At 37.8% G+C, this 18,284-nt stretch overlaps 1 protein-coding gene across 1 annotated transcript in view; it reads left to right on the plus strand.

Annotated features, from left to right (window-relative positions):
* Positions 1-3,710: 3,710 nt before the first annotated feature.
* Positions 3,711-18,284, plus strand: part of hydin (HYDIN axonemal central pair apparatus protein) — a 409,298-nt gene continuing 394,724 nt past the window's right edge. The window contains exons 1-4 of the mRNA XM_039762370.1: positions 3,711-3,758; positions 4,681-4,843; positions 13,596-13,721; positions 15,534-15,653. Coding sequence (XP_039618304.1) covers positions 4,709-4,843; positions 13,596-13,721; positions 15,534-15,653 — 381 coding nt within the window. The 5' untranslated portion in view covers positions 3,711-3,758; positions 4,681-4,708. The remainder of the gene's footprint in view (positions 3,759-4,680; positions 4,844-13,595; positions 13,722-15,533; positions 15,654-18,284) is intronic.

The following is an 18,284-nucleotide window of genomic DNA, read 5'->3' on the forward strand; positions in this document are numbered from 1 at the left end:
CATGAAGAGATTTTTTTAAGTAAAAGCAGTCTACTTGTGAAAAGGGTTGAAAAACACTGCAGTTTAAATGATCTTCCTAACTTCCTAAGCAAGGAAACAACGCATTATCTAGATATGAATGATGTACCCGATGGCGTGACTGTTTCATTGGCACTGTAATTTACTGTAGGGTTCAATACGTGTATACCGATATATAACTGAAGGATATCAAAATGTCCTGGTTTTAATAGACTGCCCGTCTAATGAAAGCTTTCAGTACTGCAATTGCTACTTCACTAAAGTAAACTTCATCACAATATCTCTACAACAGCATGCACGATATTCCAAGATGGACACCTGCTTGATTAATATTGAATTGAATTGTTATATTGAAAGGGCATCACAACAAGGAACAAGAAGCAGACAGAAACAGAGCACCACATTTATATGTTTATACCTGAAGCACTGTGTGCAATCCTAAGTTTTCCAAACTGTCACCGAAAGCGACATCAGCACACAAACAGTGGGTTGAAGCCTAATGAAATAGGTATCCATGGCTGAGCAGCTGCACACAAGCCTAAGATCACAATGCACAATTATAAGTATCCCTGAGAGGTGTACAGCACACCAGCATTGGACTCTGGAGCAGTGCAAATATATTATTTTGAGTGAAGAACCAATCTAGGTTTGACAGATGCCAGGAAGATGCAACTTTCCAGGGCTCATCTTCATGGTTTAGGCTAGGCCTCTTGGTTCAACTGAAGGGTACTGTTAATGCTACTGTACAACATACAAAGATATTTTAGACAATTGTGCACTTCCAACTTTGTGGAAATTTAGGGAAGGCCCTTTTCTGTTCCAGCACAGCTGTGCGCCTATGCACAAATGCAGGTCCATAAAGACATGGAAGAACTCGAGTGGCCTGTTCAAAGGCCGACTTCAAACCTATCGAAACACCTTTGGGATGAACTGGAACACCAATTATGGGCCAGATCTTCTAATCTAATTACAGTAAATTACTTCACAAATGCTCTTTTGGCTGAATGGACACAAATTCCCACAGACACCTACACTCCAAAATCTCATGGAAAGCCTCCTCACAGGAGTGGAGGCTCTTATAGCTGCAAATTGGGGGCAGGCTGCATATTCATGGCCATGTTTTTTATTTTCCAATGGGATGTCCAACAAATTCATATACTGTAGGTGTGATTATCAGGTTTCCCAAAATACTTGGTCATATAGTCTATATTGTAGCAAGTATATCAGGCATGGGTTTTAGATGATATTTGTTCTTAGCATTAATGTAATGTGGTGGGACTTTTCCTTTAGAGATTGAAGGATTATTCTGAGCATTTTTTGTTTGTTATGTGGGTTTTATATGCGTGCCATTATGTTATATTGTACAGCTCATACTGAGATATATACATTTCTCTTCTTTTAATGCACTGGCTACCACAGATGTTCCTTGGCAACAGTTTAAAATGTGTGTTGCCTAAACTGAAGTGTGTCGATGTTATATTTGACGTTTCTTCTGATGAAGAAGGAGGGTAGCTTATGCACATAACGAAGGAATTTAGTAGCAGAAATCAATCAATCAATCAACATTTATTTATATAGCACATATTCATACAAAAAAATGTAGCTCAAAGTGCTTTACAAAATGAATAGAGAAATAGAAGACACAATAAAAGATAAACATAAGTCAACATTAATTAACATAGAATAAGAGTAAGGTCCGATGGCCAGGGTGGACAGAAAAAACAAAAAAAAAAACTCCAAAGGCTGGAGAAAAAAAAATAAAAAAAATGGCACTAAGTTGGCTAACACAAGGCTAGGAAAAGGTTATGGGTTGGGAGAAAAATAAAACTTTAACTAGCAAAAGATTAAATTTCGTCCTACCAATTTAGAAAGGAGACCATCACTAGTGGACATTGCAATCTGCAGTTATAGTGGATTCCCCAGAAGTGGTTTTTCCTGAGGGTACCTATGAGATATTTTGGTCTTGGATGATTGGCAAGAGACTGAAGTGATTTTTGCTAGCTTGGCAGTTGGCATCAAATGACATAAAACATTAACAATTGGAACAGTTTAGTATACTGTACAAAGCAGGTGGCTTAGATGTTACACTGGGGACTGTGAGCTTTAAGTACTCCACAGGGTATAGGAGTAAATGACAATGGAAACAGGTCTAGTCCAGTGCCTCTGCTGGCAATGAAAGTAATCCCAACCACAGCTGATCTGGTGGTTTGGTGTACTCATTTGCTGACTACAGTATCACTAAAACGCCTTACCGTCTCAACCTATCGTCTCTCTCTGTCTCCCTTTCAAGCCTTCCTCACCAGTTCTCCTCCTGAATACAGACTCAATTAGCCTCTGGCCAAGAAAAGGCTTTAACTCATTCCTGTTATTACTTTTTATCAAGACCTGAAATAACTTTTGGGGCAACTTTATACTTTCTCCATGCCTCTACCACAAAGATTGGCACACCAGATCTTTAAGCTGAAATTAAAAGGCAGAGTCACCAAGTTAGGCCATCATGGTGTGCTCTGTTAGATGGGTGGTTATATTCTTTTCAAAATATACATTGTTTCTAGAGGTCAGTTAGTGTTGCTATCTCAGATGTTCCCTTCTTTGCATCTCTCTGTCTCTCTTTTGACACATGACCATGCATCCATGCCTCTCATTGACCTGTTCGAACTTACTTTTCCAGAGTACAGAAAACATAGGAGTAAACTGCCTTCTAGCAGGCTTCCACACTTGTCAACAAAGGAAACCTTCCTGATGCTATCTATCTATCTATCTATCTATCTATCTATCTATCTATCTATCTATCTATCTATCTATCTATCTATCCTTGGTTTGGCAGTAAGTGTCAAATTGTCGCTAGGAGGAAATAACCTGGGCCCTGCGACAGTTGTCTGCAGGACACACGCACAGCCACTCAGACTGACACGTCTTTCGGGGGTGAGAGGGAAACCAGGGTAACTAAAGCAAACCCTACGTACACATGAAAGATTACAAACTCTTCGAAGACAATGAACCGGATTCATCATTCGAACCCATGGCGCTGGATCCGAATGTCAACACTGCGCAGCTGTAAGATCGAAATCTTATGATTTTTATGGAATTTTTCACCTTGTAAAAGAGTGCGAGAATGAAAGCCAGACACTGTCTTTTTTCAGTTTCCCCTTGCGTGAATTAGAAACAATTCATTACGGCAACATATTTAAACAATTGCTGTTTCAAAAATACAAAGAAGAGAACAATTAAAAATATTACTTTTTGACGTCTTACTTCACTGCATAGCATTTGCGTTAAATTCATAGCGAAAGTAAGCTTTCAGTCCAAGCACGACTTTAGCTACATGCTTTTTGGAAGCTACATGAGTACAGAATTGTGCAACGAGAACTGTACAGTACACTGAAAGATTTTATCCTTAAAGCCGGAGAGATAACTAATGCGTCGACTGACCACCGCTTCAAATAAATCAGCACAAATTACTACTAAAGAGCTCTTAGTATACATACAGAGTTACAGCCACAGACAGACTCCACTGATTTTTCAACTTCTAACACCGCCCCGTACTTCTAATACTGTTGATGTGGGTCCCCCTGACAACCACAACGAATCCAATTGAAGAATACTGTAGGGCTAGCCAATCAATTGGCGAGTTTTTAACAGCGGGCGCGCTGTCATGGTAACCGGAAAAACAGTTCTCCTTACCGTAGGGACGCGCGTGCACACCGAAGGGGCTACTGTAGAGCCGATTTTCGATGTTTGTAAGTATGATGCAAATGTAGTATTTAGTTAATTACAATACACATTTTCGTTTCAATTTCAGATACTTTTATGTATTTCTTTTGAAGTATGTGCTGCATTCTAAAAACTTAAACGTGGACTCCACTACGTTTTTGAGTACTATTTAGTTAAATCACTTCAGGGCACAACTGCGAACTAAATATGTAAGGATAAATATAAATTCTAATATTGAAAAAAAATCTTATTTTCTTTAATTACGCACTCACTTCTTTTTCTGTTTTTTTTTCAATATACCTGTTAACTACAGAAACGATCGCGACATGTAGTTATACAAAAGTTATAGCAAATGCAGTTGAAAACGTTTTTATGAATATCGATGTAATTTGAGCAAAATTTTTTCTTTGTTCATAATCAATGACACTGAAGAAAGGGAAAAAAATCCCAATTTTTTTTGTCAGCGTTAAACAATGGAATAATCTCGGCTTTGTAGCTTTCACTCACTGATCAGTATGTTTAAAATGTAGAATGTGTAACATTGATTTGCAACAATGCGTTGACAAATCTGGATTTTTAAGTGACCCGTATTAAAAGTAATAAAATTAGCATAATGGAGTAAAAGGTTAACTTTTGTTTGTGAATGTTATGTTCTCCACCTAAGTATGTTTTGAGTTACAATTTTACTTTGTCTCTACCTGCCAAACTGTAACCAACAAAAACAGTTGTCAAAAAGGGCCAGTTTAATAAATATAAGATAAAATGCAATTACTGTACATTCATTTATATGAATTGATCAGATTTACAGAGTATTGTCTTAGAATATTCTATTTTAGTTTTATGATAATTGAACTATTACTATTTCAGCAACTTAAAACCTGCCATTCTAAATAATATTTACAGCTATTAGGAAATAAAGAATTGTAACAACAAATTCCTGTTTCTTAGATGAGGTCCTACTAAAACTGTGTTGAAGATGCCTACTGACAAGGCTCAAGAATCTCCTAGGAGTCTACAGCACTTATCTTTTAAAACGACAGATAAATCCAGATCTAAAGTGCTGGCCCCCCGAAATCCAAAACTGGTTAAGCGGGATGGAAGGAAAATAAAGGTCTGTGCAAATACATCTGCAAATGCATCTATAAGCACTATGTATACTGTATGTATATACAGCATACGTAAATTATATACTGTATGTAAAATATTGATATTACAAATTATTGTAATTTTTGTATTTTTATTTGATTTGTGTTTTAATACATGAAAATAATATTAGATCCAACCATTTACGTTTATGTTACTTGATAAAAAAATACATTTTATTTTTTGGATTATTGCTTGTTCATTTTTATTGTCTAGATGGACACATTCTGTACATCTCTTGCTCTGCCTAAAAACGTCTAAGCATCAGGTCACAAATGTTAAAACTTTACGTTGTGTTTTACATCAGGATGTATATTGTGTGCCCAGACAAGTAGTTTTCTGCTTTAGTTACGTCTGCATTTTGTGGTTTTGTTTGTTTTTGCTTACATCCCATTAGATTATATAGTTGTTTCATGGCTCACCTTCAGGTAATTCCATCCTACATTAGATGTTTTGGCGCTTTCAAATCATCTTTTGAAGGATGTGTTGATTGGATTGGTCAGACCTTGTCTGAGGCATGTGTCTAATTCAGTGCTCCCATCTCTCAAGCCATAGCCATTGTGACAGTCTCTCCATCTCTTGTGCTCTTGTGCTACAGATCTTCTCACTCTGATGCCTTACAATGTCCAGGGTTTTGTGTCTTCCACAGTGATTTCCCTTGTGAAACCAAAACTGCAACCTCCAATGGCAGGCACTTTGCCTTAAATCCTTTCTCAATACACTTATTAGCCAGTGACTGATATTTACAGAGATTTCTTTTTTAATGGCTCCTGTTTATACACTTTCCAGTCGAACATCAACTCCAGTATAATGATAGTCCTAGTTGCTTTAGACAAGATTAACAAACATTGCCTAATGTTGTATTGGTTATGTGCCATAGTAAAGGTGAGTTGCCCCCGGATATCTACTTTCACATCCTAGTCTATGGCAATCCCTAGTAGATCACTCTCACTGATGTTATTGGTCTTCTTTATAGTCCTAATCCAATTGATATGCCTTGGTCTTTTCCACTGTTTCCATATTATTTCCTTCAGAAGGCCCCCAACAATGCCAACACTTTGTCTTGCCACCAGAGACACCTCCCCTCTACCAGTCCTATCTAATATAATGACAAGATATGCTCCAAGTTGTCTGGCCTGCAGCAGAGTGTGTACATCAGGTCTTCCTTCAGTCCCTAGATGACAAAGTTTGTGGGGCTTGGGAGAATGTCGTAGACTCTGTGCAGCAGGTACCTTAATCTTCTACATTCCATTAATCACGTCTACCCATGTCAACTTAATTTGTTCAGCTCCTTCCCACCATGTCCACTTTCTTTCCTCTTTTGTTCTCTCCACTTTTGCTACAAAGCTTCTCTCCCACATACCACATCTTTGCTTTTGCCACCTGTCATGGTCTGTTTTTTCCCTGTTTTAAACATAGAATACAGCCAGTGCCAATGCACTCTCTTCCTACAGCATCAACAATATGCTTGTGGTTTAATCTGGTCTATTCTTTGTCTGTTTCTGCAGCTGACTGTTTCCTCTTAGCCATACTTCTATCCCAGCTGTTTTCCTTTCAGTTATGCAGCAAGACTTCATACATTGCTTTAGTTACCTTGTACTCTTCAAGCAGGCCTATGAAAGGAAGCTGCAGTTTTTAATTTGAGCTATCTAATTAATACTATTAAGCTTGTTGATGCCTTCTAACCATCTTTCTAGGTGCTCTCTGATTTTCCTTTACATAGCCTCAAGTGTTGAGCTGGATATACAGTAGGGGACAGAAGAGCCTTGTCAAGACCCATACTGGTAACACCAGGGTGTATATTTTGCTTGCATGCTGTTTTTGTCCACTCATTTGAACCACTCTTCTACCTCTTTTCTGCTACCTTCTTCAGTTGTGTCCATAAGGGTGTTGTCAAACCACTTCCCTTGGTTTTTTAGTGTTTTTTCCTAACAGAGTTGGTATTTTCAGCTCTAAGCCAAATGCTATTATCCAAACTCTCTTTCTTTAGAACCAAGACCCTAGACTTGCTTGGCTTGAAAGTCATCCTCATCTACAAAAAATGCCTCTTACTCTCTTCCAGTATTCACTTGTCTTCTGTTTCTCACTGCGGTCATGTCATTAATAAAATATTGCATTGGTGGTTGCTTGACTTTTTCTCTCATCACTGGCCCTCCAGTAGGTCCCTCAGCTGATGTCAAGAGGAGGTGAGTCACTATGGAGAAAAATGATGGCAGAGTTTGCACAGCTTGTCATAATCTCTAACTTTGCTTTCCACCACTCTTGTATAAATGGCCGGAATAAACCTTACCTTAAATGCATCAAGGTAGTCTTTCAGGAGACTGTGTATTTTACTAGGCATGTAATACTTCTCCAGTGTGATATTAATTAATTGATGTGGAATAGAGTGATAAATGTTGGTCAAATCTAGGCGAATAACTGCTTTCTTGTGCTCTTTCGCCTCTCTGCTGATATGTGTAAGGTGTACTAGTATGTTCAAGACTTCATTAAACGTTTGTTATCCTGCCCTTGTCTCTTCTTGGAAATCCCTCCCTCTGTGGTTTGTTTTCTGGTGTGGCTCCTTCTCTGCCCCACCAAGGCTACATATTGTGTGTGTGTCTGGTTGTTGCACACTCAGGCAGTCCATCTGTGTGCATTAAATCCTTAGCCCCTTTTTGTTCTTCAACACATTACCACAGTTACCCATTTTGAAATCCTATTTTTCTCTTAATTGATTTCTCAAGCAAAGTGGTCATTTGCTTCATCACTGACATTACTTATTACTGTAGGTGCATCAGTTACTGGTGGATGGATCATTGTGCTTAAGAACAAAATATATTTTTTGAGTGAGTAATAGGAGATCATTTAGTCAGTCAAACTTATCTGGTTAGCTAATAGCTATGCGTTTCCAATATTTTATCATTTTTTAAATATAATGAGTCTTTCCAGTTTGTTTAAGGTTCCCTTGGCCCTTTTGTATGAAGAAAAAGTTCTCTGATTTACATCTCAAATGCTACTTCTACTTAATTTTCTCCATTTTTCATGAGTGCATGATTTACAATTTAGTTGAAAGAGCTCTGTTGGAAAGAATTTTTTGATGCCTTTGAGAATTTTGAAGTTTTTTTTTTTGTTTTTTAGTTCAATTTCTACTTTAGACTAAGAATGTACTAATTAATTCTTCTGGTGGCTCTGAGGCTAAGGACCAGTGCTGATATCTGGAAGGTTGCCGGTTCAAATCCTGTTACTGCCAGAAGGGATCCTACTCCAATGGGCACTTGAGCAAGGCTCTTATCCTGAAAATTGCTCCAGGGATGCTGTACAATGGCTGACCTTGCGTTCTGACACCCAGTGGTCATACGATAAAACAGTTTCACCTTGGGAATTAATATAGTGCACTAAATACCAAAAATATCCTTTATGTAGCATTTTGACCAAAAATTCAGCTAGTACTTCAGATATGGTCTCACAAGTGCATTACAGAGTTTGAGTATTTAATAATTATATTATATTTTAATTGTGTTATTAATATAATCTATTTGGATTTATTATCAATCATTTTTGCAGTCTCACTTACGTTTTCACTGCTTCTGTGCAATGGGTACTGGCCGGGGCCCCGGGCATTGGGGCCCACAATGTTTCTGATGCCTATGTATGTTTCTGTTTTGCTATTAAAACAGGGGCACTGCTCTATTTATTTATTTTACTTTATTAATCCCGAAGCAAATAATTTGGTTTTTCGCATACCCCTTGGGGTCAGAGCGCAGGGTCAGCCATTTTACAGTGCCCCTGGAGCAATTGAAGGTTAAGGGCCTTGCTCAAGGGCCCAGCAGAGTAGAATCTCTTTTGGCAGTGACAGGGATTCGAACCAGCAACCTTTGGCATACCATTGCAGATCCTTAGCCTCAGAGCCACCACTCTGCCCCTTATTGGGGCTTATGACGCTGTTAAGATAGCCCTGCTGCCTAAGATAGGTCCTGGCTCTCTGTGACCTTAAAATTGAGTTAAGTAGGTCTGAGAATGTTGCGTAATGTTTTGTTTTATAGAGTAATGGTCCAAGCACAGACCTCCAAGTGGTCTCCACCAATGACTTCACCCCATGAGCTGCAGTATTCTCTTAACTGTATTATTTGTCTCCAGCCTACTAATCAGCTTGAACTGCAGTTTCCTTAGTTACCTCTAGTGTCAATATATGCTTGCTTCTTTGCTGTATTCTTGTCTTTAGTAAGATTTGATATTGAGAGAAATGTTATTTTATGAAGAAAGAGCATGTTCTGCACAGATTATTATCATATAAATGATGTGATGGAAGAATGAAATTGAAAAATTGATGTGATGCTATTCATAGAATAATTAAAATGTAAGCCATTTATTTAAAACATTGAAGCAAATTTGTCTTTTTCATATATGAAAGTTGATACATTTTTCTTAACTGGTCAGAAACATTATCTTTTTATTGATCCATCCATCCTGCAACCCATCCATCTAATTTCTAACCATTTTATCCATCTCAGTGTCATGGGGAACCTGTGTGTAACACAGCAGCTTTGGGTACAAGGTAGGCATGAACCTTGGATTTGGTGCCAGTCAGAAAAATGATAAGCAAATTACAAAGTAACGTGTTGGCACTGAGTATTGTCCTTAGAACACTCAAAGTAACAAAAGCAATACTTTTTTTAATGACCTAGAGTTTTGTGCATAAAATCATTTATTTCAGAGATGTCAGAAAACAAATATTTTTATGGCGGATTGTTGCTCCATAATTGGTTTTCAGCTAACAGCTTTTGAAAGGCCACCTTTCCATGAAAGCAATTGAATTCAAATTAATAGCTAGTGCATATCTCTTTAATAAGTAAATATTAATATTAATTTATGCTTCATCTATTTTTATTACTTTATGAATCAAGAAGGAAAAATCAAGCCCTCATTCCAAACATTTTCTTTCCTTGTTAGTTATTCAGATTGATTGATGCCCACCAGAGCAAAGAAATTCATCTCATCACAAAGCCTAAATCATAGATGTTTGTTGATTTAGGGAGCTTTTGAGTTTTCAGATTTACATTTATTGATCTGGCTTTGAAGATGAACTTTCAAGGTAGTAGAGCTGTAACTGATTAATTATAGGTACTGTCAAAGCATCTTTACACTTTTTATTTTGATTTCAAAAATATCTGTTTTGTTATCAGTGAAGGCTTGTAAATCATAAACAGCATTGAATGTGGTACAAAAAGAAAATACATAGAGATGACAAACTGTTGCTGTCCCTGTTGGGACAAACTCTGTTTATTGCTGACTAGGAGTGAAGCTGAGATAAGTGTGCTAGAACTATCAGACTTTGATGTAAGCACATAATTCCAGCATCCATCGATCAGTAGACAAATGAGTTGAGGCAAAGGAGCCTTTTATAGTTGTGGATGTTGGGTGAGCAACAGAAGGCCAGGAGTTGGCTGTTCCTCCACTGGATTAGTGACTTTTGAACTGTTGAGGAAACAGATGAACATGTGTCCTCCCTAACCTCCTCTGTAAACCTCTACTGTATCCCCCTTTGATTTAAGTCCACTCCTGTGTTCCCTTAGATTTAGTTGGCGGAATGGTCACACTAGCAACCATTTTAATAAATTGTAGACCACTCAGATTTCAGGTTTAGATAAGCTTAAAATGTAGTTTTCATATTGAGGGTTATTTTATAATCTGTCACATTTTTTGTTTTGTCTTCCAACTTTATTTCTAATTAATTTATTAATTTGTGTATTATCATTGTCTTTTAAGGAAATATTGGTTGCTGATGCAAACGTTCTTTGCAAGTTAAAGGTTTTACATCAAGCAAGTTAGTTTAAAAATATTGTGCTGTGCTCAGTTTTCTGATAACCAGGCATATTCAAACCTAATTCATTAGTAACTTGCAAGTGTAAGGGAGCTGTGGTGGTGATAGATAGACGTGACTTCCTAGATCCTAATAAGTGAGTTGTTTCTTGGTAGTGTGTGTCTCTGTCCAGCCCGGAAGTGAGAGGTGGAGTTGGGATAAGGGCTTCTTCTCTGAGGATATGCAAGTGAGGCCAGCACGTCAGCAAACCGACACCTCCAAAGAAAGTCACTCACTTAGCCACTAATACAGAAGCGAGGCGAACAAATCGGCAAAACGGTATCCCTTTTACTTTTCCCCCCGCCACTAATACACAAGTGAGGCAATCATGTTGGCAAACGAATCCTCTGAAGAAAGACAAAGTCGCTTAGACACTAATACATAAGCAATGCGAGCACGTTGGCAAAACGAATCCTTGTAGGAGAGAGAGAGATGCCCAGAGTAGTTCTTTTCAATTACCTGACATCTCAAATTGTTTTTCTGACAATTTTAATAGTTTCTAGGACCCAGGCTTTTTGCAGCATGGCCTTACCCACCTAGTGTAAATATAATTTATAATGTGTATTTGTTTTTTCAATGCATTTAACCAGTGTGGCTGGGTATTTATATTATTTTTGGTGTAATTGTTTTATACAGGGACCGGCTATGCTTACTGTCAAAGACAAATAATAGAACAGATTTAAAAATATTTGATATGTCTTGCCCCACGTGTTCCCTCAGCATTCCTCCTGCTCCTTTCCTTGGTATCATCATATGTCTCAGCTCCTTTTTTGTTAAAATAAAAAAGTGTTACAGTCAGGAATTGAACTTCACACCACTAAAGCATCATGCCATCATACCTACCACTGAAACACCAAAGCCACCCTGTCCAATCATATTGCTTGACGGGACTGGACTCACATCCTCACACACAGACAGTGGTGTTTTGTTATATAGTAGATTAAAGGCTGAACCTGTCTTTTGTTTTACCGTGCTGAGACTCCTGAGCAATCACTATATATACAGTATTGTCACTCAGTCTCTCGTGTGCCTCATGGGTGTTGGTTTAAGCAAATACAGGGGATGATTGAGGATGTAACACAGCCACTAACCCGGCATCAGTTTCCTTTGACGCAACACCAGCGGGATATTCCCATATATACTGTCACGTGAATAACAATATATAAAGTGATCACACAGGAAATTCAGCAAGGCATAACAAAAGACAAGTTCAGACTTAAATCCTTTTTTAAAACAAATAAGCCAGCGGTAATAGAAATACCTAGCCATACTGATTGCATGTATTGAAAAGCAATTATGGCCCAACCAATAGTTTAAAAGGTTAGTATTATGGATAGGAATCCACAAATGTTTTCCCAGTAAAGTCTTCTATCTGAAGTAACTTTACAGACAGAGTTCTTTCTCAAAACAAATCAAAAAGCAAACTGCTATACTTTCTATACTTCTTTTATAGTCCTGGACGGGGTGATGCTGAAAGAAGTGATCTTGACTTGTTCACCTGGGTAGGGTCAGGATTCCTTGACACAGTTTTAGATCACTTTACATACTATGGTAATACATAAAAATCTATGAAATAAAATTGAGTTTATGCAGTATATGTATTTCCATTCTAAATTCAAAAATAAAATAATTTAAAAAAGTGAATTTATAAAAATTGCAGTATTACTAACTTTCAGTGATAGGATGTGCCAATAAATAACTTTAATTATTATTAATCAAACAAAATTGTTCCTTACTCCATTGCATCACCGTACAGAATAATACTGTCTCTTTAGGAACCTAAATTACGTTAGACTTTCAGTGAGAAAGAAGGGATGGACCAATATGAAAGCAACTTATGATACAAAAACAGCGTCACTGTATGTACAATTAATTTTTATACAATATTTCAGGTGACAGTACTGTTCTGTTTTGATAAAGTTACAAATTTAATTTGTTAGTAGAATAAATGATACTAGAGCATTAGAGTATGGCATCTTCACTGAATCTCTCCTAATGAGCCCAGTCTAATCGGTCCATCTGCAGTTGTATAATCCAAGGTATCTGCTTAGCATAAAATGAAAATTAGCTGTAGGAATTCATACCTCTTTAACATATCCATTTTACATTTTAATAATATGTTATTTCATTTTCTTCTCACTTTAATAATATGGTTAAAATGCTTCACTTTTAATAGACAGATAGACAGACAGACAGTGTGGGATAAGAACGGGCTTCCCAGCCAGGGAAGAGCATGGTTTGTTACTAGGAAGGAAGACCCAAGAAGAACAACAGATGAATTGGCCAACTGGATGAAAAGATAACTTTGTGCCTAGCCAGTATAAAATAATGGATGGACCAAGGGAAGCCAGAACTTGGGAATGGTTCCATCCTCCATGTGCTAGGTGGCTAGTCGGGACACCCACAGTGGTACTTGGGGTATGGAATCTGGAGTGCAGTCCTGTCGGGGTCTCTTCATTCCTATAGGGACTGCTATTGGGAGAGGACCTCCCTTCTTTCATTATGGCCTGAAAGTGCTTCCCAGAAGACATGGCGTGGCCCCAGAAGCCTTCCCGGGTTTGTTAAGAAATACTAATAGTAAGGTTGCAGGTTCTATCCCCATCACCATCTCACAGGCACTTCTCAGGCTGATGCACTAGCTGTGGTAATAAGTTAAGAATTATGCATTGCACTTGTCATTTATAATCTGCTGGGGATTAATGTAACAGCTAATTGATAGCTAAATAAGTTGTCTTAGAAGTATTGGTAAAGCTAGTGCACCTTTTGAATGCTTTACAGTTAATGCCAGTCATTTGTGTTTATTTTAGATTATAATATGCCTCCATCTAGTATTTGGTAAAATTCCAGATCCATTTACTTTTCTGCTCTCTTTTCATTCCAGTTAAGTCCTTCTACTTTTATGCAAGAAATGGCCCAGACTACAGAACAGAGGTTAGCAAATACTCATGAGATGTATCCACCGCCAATCCTTGAGCTTTTTGATATGAGTGAAACTACTCATCAGAAGGTATATAATATATTTCTCATATTTTCTAAGCCATTATTATCCAACTTTTTTTGCTTTGGTTTTGGAATATAGTGCAAGCTGTATTGCCATGGTAACTATGGACCTGTCTTGTCTTCTGTGGAAACTGGGAAATCTAAAAGGAATGGATTTTTATTGTTGCCACACAATAGGTGTTTTAATGGTGTACAATATATCTGGAGAAAATTTGTCACTGGAGCAATTTATTTATTATTATGAGATGCCTTTTTAAAGTAAGTATTACACACAAGTTGCAAGTTGTTTAAAGAGTTGGTCCGTCACATTTGTACTCCTTGAAAAATGACATTTATGGTGAGATTTTTTAAACAGCCTCTTAACTTTATTTAGCCCTAGTTATTTAACCCTAATCTGTTTATTTATACCTAATCTAGACAAGATTTTATACAGTTCAGTGATCATGGCAGAATGAGACTATTGTACTTAAAACAACTTACACTTACCCAGTAGGTTACTATTTGTATTTTGGAGATTATGGTAATAATCAGGTGTAAGCATTGATCATGGCCTACAAAGTCTACAATCATCAATCAATCTGTAATCACAGTAGTAATAATATTTGCCAAAGAAATCAGGAGATACGTTGGCTCAGTGAACACCGTCTGTTCTTTCCTATATTGGAATCTTGATTGAGATCCATTCTATGTGAAATTTTTATACTACAGTATGCTGTCTTTGTGTGAGGCTTTACTGGGTGTTTTTGTTCTTTATTAAAGTGTCTTTGTTTTATTCATGGCTGAAGAACTACCCCACTACTCGTTTTTCCTTCTCATTTTCAAAGATCTGCCATTTAAGTTGTCCAGGTGTGGGTTTGCTTTTGAGTGTTTTCTTTGATGGGCTAATGTTCCATTTAGTTCTTCTGCCTATCCAGCTCTCTACATCCCTGGTCCTAAGCATTAAAAATAGATTCCTGGTAGATGAATAGGAAAGTCTAAATTTGGTTAGGCACAAGTATTGTATGAGTGAGTTAAGTGAAACTAGTAAATTTAATTTAGGCAGGGTATGAGCGAGTGAGGTTGTGTACATAAATGAACCCTGTGATGGACTGGTATCCTTTTAAGGTAATTCCTAAATGAAGTCATCTTGGCCTTCTGTTCCTTCTGACCCTATGTGCTGAATAAGAGTATTCAATGGGTGATGTCTTAATTACTGTATGAATGGCTTTGGGTATTTCTAAAGTCCCAAGTTATTGTTCGGCTGATGAGTGCTTGTAGACATAGGCACTTGTGTGTTGTGTGTGCAATGATCTGGCAATTTACAGTATTCTTGCCTTGTGCCTGATGCTTTAAATATACAGGTACGTCACTTCCTCCTGGCTCTGAATTGGGTTATGGAAATCATATAGCAGATATAAAGATGAAAATTATGGACATGAAAATGGATTAGTAGATTTTAGAAATTCAGTACATACTGGCACTTTCTCCAAACAATATAACATTATTTATTTATGAACTGTTGAAATACAAATACTATCTCATCAGGTTAGGTAAACCTGTAGACAATAGTTGTAGCCTTAATTTGGCTTTAATACAGTAGTTTAGTTTCTGTTCTGTTTCATGTTGTTGTTACTGTTTGTTAAAAATGCATTTAGGCAAAAAGTATGATTTTTTTTTGTTTAAAGACCTTTGTCAAAATACCTTAAATGACACAGAAGATGAATATATCTGAGATGGGTTTAGTTTCCTTCTTAAACACAACAAACAGCAGACTCTGGATGTTAACATGTCTTGTTACAATTAAAGATGAATTCAGTGTGTTTCTCTTTCTTTTATGTAGTTTTCCATGGTGGATGTAGACCAACCCTTATTCCAGCCATTCCCATCTGAGATCTGGTTTCAGAATTATGCACCATGTGAAACATATGACTTCCCCTTAGCTTTAAGGAACAATGATAAGGTAAGAAGAAGCATTTTGTCCAGCGTTGCCTGTAGGTTTCAATAAGGAAGCATATGATTGTGTGTGCTGAGTAAAAAAAAAAATCAACAGCACATAATGCTTTCTGAAGAAATATTTGCTTGTTTTGAGTGTAACATTCAGCTATGTCAGGTTCTTACTGTTTTGCTTCATTAAAACTTTAGCGTGGTAGATGAAGTGATTTGCTAATATTTTATATTCTTTTCTCCAGTCGTATTTAATTTTCATCATCAACACCTAATGTATTTTATTGCTTTATTTATTCCTGATACAAGATAACATTTTAGATATTCCTAAAACGGCCTAAATTATTGATTTGATTTCGATCTTATGTATGTAAAAATGGATTTATTTACATGGGATGTTGTGTGATTTTAATAAAATAAAGAAAAACAGCCTAAATAAGGATTATAATGGGCCATCTCCTACCTTGTCTAACCAGTTCAAGACATTGGTGCATTGTAATTAACCCTGCAGTGCAAATGCTGCCCAATGAAAACATATTTCTAAAAATGTGGATGAAATAAATTTCTCAAAACATATTATTTCATAAGAAATGATTTATGCAATTTTCTTTAGTATAAAACAATCAACGGAATTGCTGTAATTCACTGTGAAGGGGTGTACTTGTTTCTCATGATATCAGAGAGTGGCAAAGAGTTAGTTGCAAGTTGCGTGGACATTTAAGTAAGAATTTCACTGTACGTGTGTCAATATTTGTACCACTTCTGTGTGAAGGTGTTTGTGATGGTGCTCATTAACATACAGTATATGATATCTACAAAATAAAGATTGATTGAGCAGAGTAGCACTTTTCTTTTGGCTGTAGGAGATTATTTAGTCTAGTAGATGATGGCTTCATGTCTGGTATCAAATATATATACTGTGACATTAAATCTTTTTTTTTACAATATACAACTATTTAATGTTATTTTTCCCATTCAGTTCTTTCCAACATTTGATGACTCAGTGGACATGAGGTCATTCATTTTTAGATTTAGTGTTGCATATATAGTATAAGGAAATTTCTTCTTGCATAACTCCCACAGACTGATGAGAGTAGAGCAATACCAATAATACCAATAATGCAATGCAATGCAATCAAGGTAATAAATGTAACACCATACTCTAAATGCAACATCAAACAATAAATGCAAGAAACATTCATGAAACTTGTTAGAATGAGTTTCCATATGATTTGAGGATAAAAACTGTTCCTGAATCTAGCTATGCGAGGGATATAATAACTGTGCAGAATGCACAAAGGGTATGAGGGTATTGTTTAACTTTCAAAGGCAGTGTGCATTATATACTATATGTTATATACAGTATACTCTGATCAGCAGGAAGAAAAGTTTAAGTAATTTTCTAAGCTGACGATCAGTAGTTCTTCGGAAATGCTTTGTAGTCCTGAGCTGAGCAAGTGCAGTATTAGGATACAATGTAGGCTGTAAGAACAGACAACAGTGTCCACCTTGAGCATAGATGGAGAAATTAATTGCCAAGATGTGTTGTGCCCACTTTAGTTCATCAGTGATGGTGACTCCAAGAAATTTAAAGTTGCTGGCACTATTGGTGGCATCATGCCAGTGTAGACAGATTGTTGACTGCCACCTCCTTATTGAAGCCTGTGACCATCTCCTTGATTTTGTTCACATCAAGGGAAAGGTAATTGTACTTGACAGCAACCATAGGGTTCAGCACCGTGCCCTTTGGATTTCTGTATTGGGCATCTCTGTGGAGGAAACCATACTGCCAATCTGCATATGCTGGGGTCTGTCAAAATGGAGTTGCAGAGTTGCACTAAATCCAAAGTCTAGGAGCCTGGTAATGAAGTACGAGGGTGTGAACACCTAAACTTGATATATGCTGCTCAATATTTTCTCTACACTGAACAGCAAAAATTTTGAAGACAAAAAGGTTAAGGTGAGCTCTTCTGCACAGCACTGTACACGCAATCACAGCAGGAAGGCACCCCTCGTCAGCACGTCTGATGTACTGACAAGAGACAACTTCCGGCTATGTATGTAACAGTACAAGCAGGCATGCTATTGAGAATGAATGGGGGCATCGACGGGCGGTTCATCACCAGCCCACCTCACAGTCACCTGCACTACAGTATGCTGCTTGCAGCATCCGCACACCGAGAACGAACACGGTGCTGCCAAAAGCAGGTAGTGAATCGTCCCCATTCAATAGGCAGCCATCCAATGCATACTACAATGCTACCCCCCGCCACCCCGTTCACCCTCAATGGCTTCTGTTCAACCACAACCGGGTTACCGCTTGCAGCATTACCAGCTGCCCACCGAGAAGGAACGGGGCATTTGTGTGTGGTGGGCGGGCAGTGAATTCGCTTGCTGCCGGTAGCCGCCCGAGGGACACTACACTGCGTGAGCAGCGAAATTGCCCCCCTCCAGCCTCCATCCAGCCACCACTTGCAGCATTACCAGCCGCCCACCAAGAACGAATGGGGCAGCCATGTGTGGTGGGTGGGCAGTGAAATCGCTTGCCACCGTGAGCCGCCCGAGGGATACTACACTGCGTGAGCAGCGAAATTGCCCCCTTCCAGCCTCCATCCACCCACCACTTGCAGCATTACCAGCCACCCAC

The sequence above is a fragment of the Polypterus senegalus genome, chromosome 9 (genome assembly GCF_016835505.1).
Source record: "Polypterus senegalus isolate Bchr_013 chromosome 9, ASM1683550v1, whole genome shotgun sequence".
In the NCBI taxonomy this organism is placed as follows: Eukaryota; Metazoa; Chordata; class Cladistia; order Polypteriformes; family Polypteridae; genus Polypterus; species Polypterus senegalus.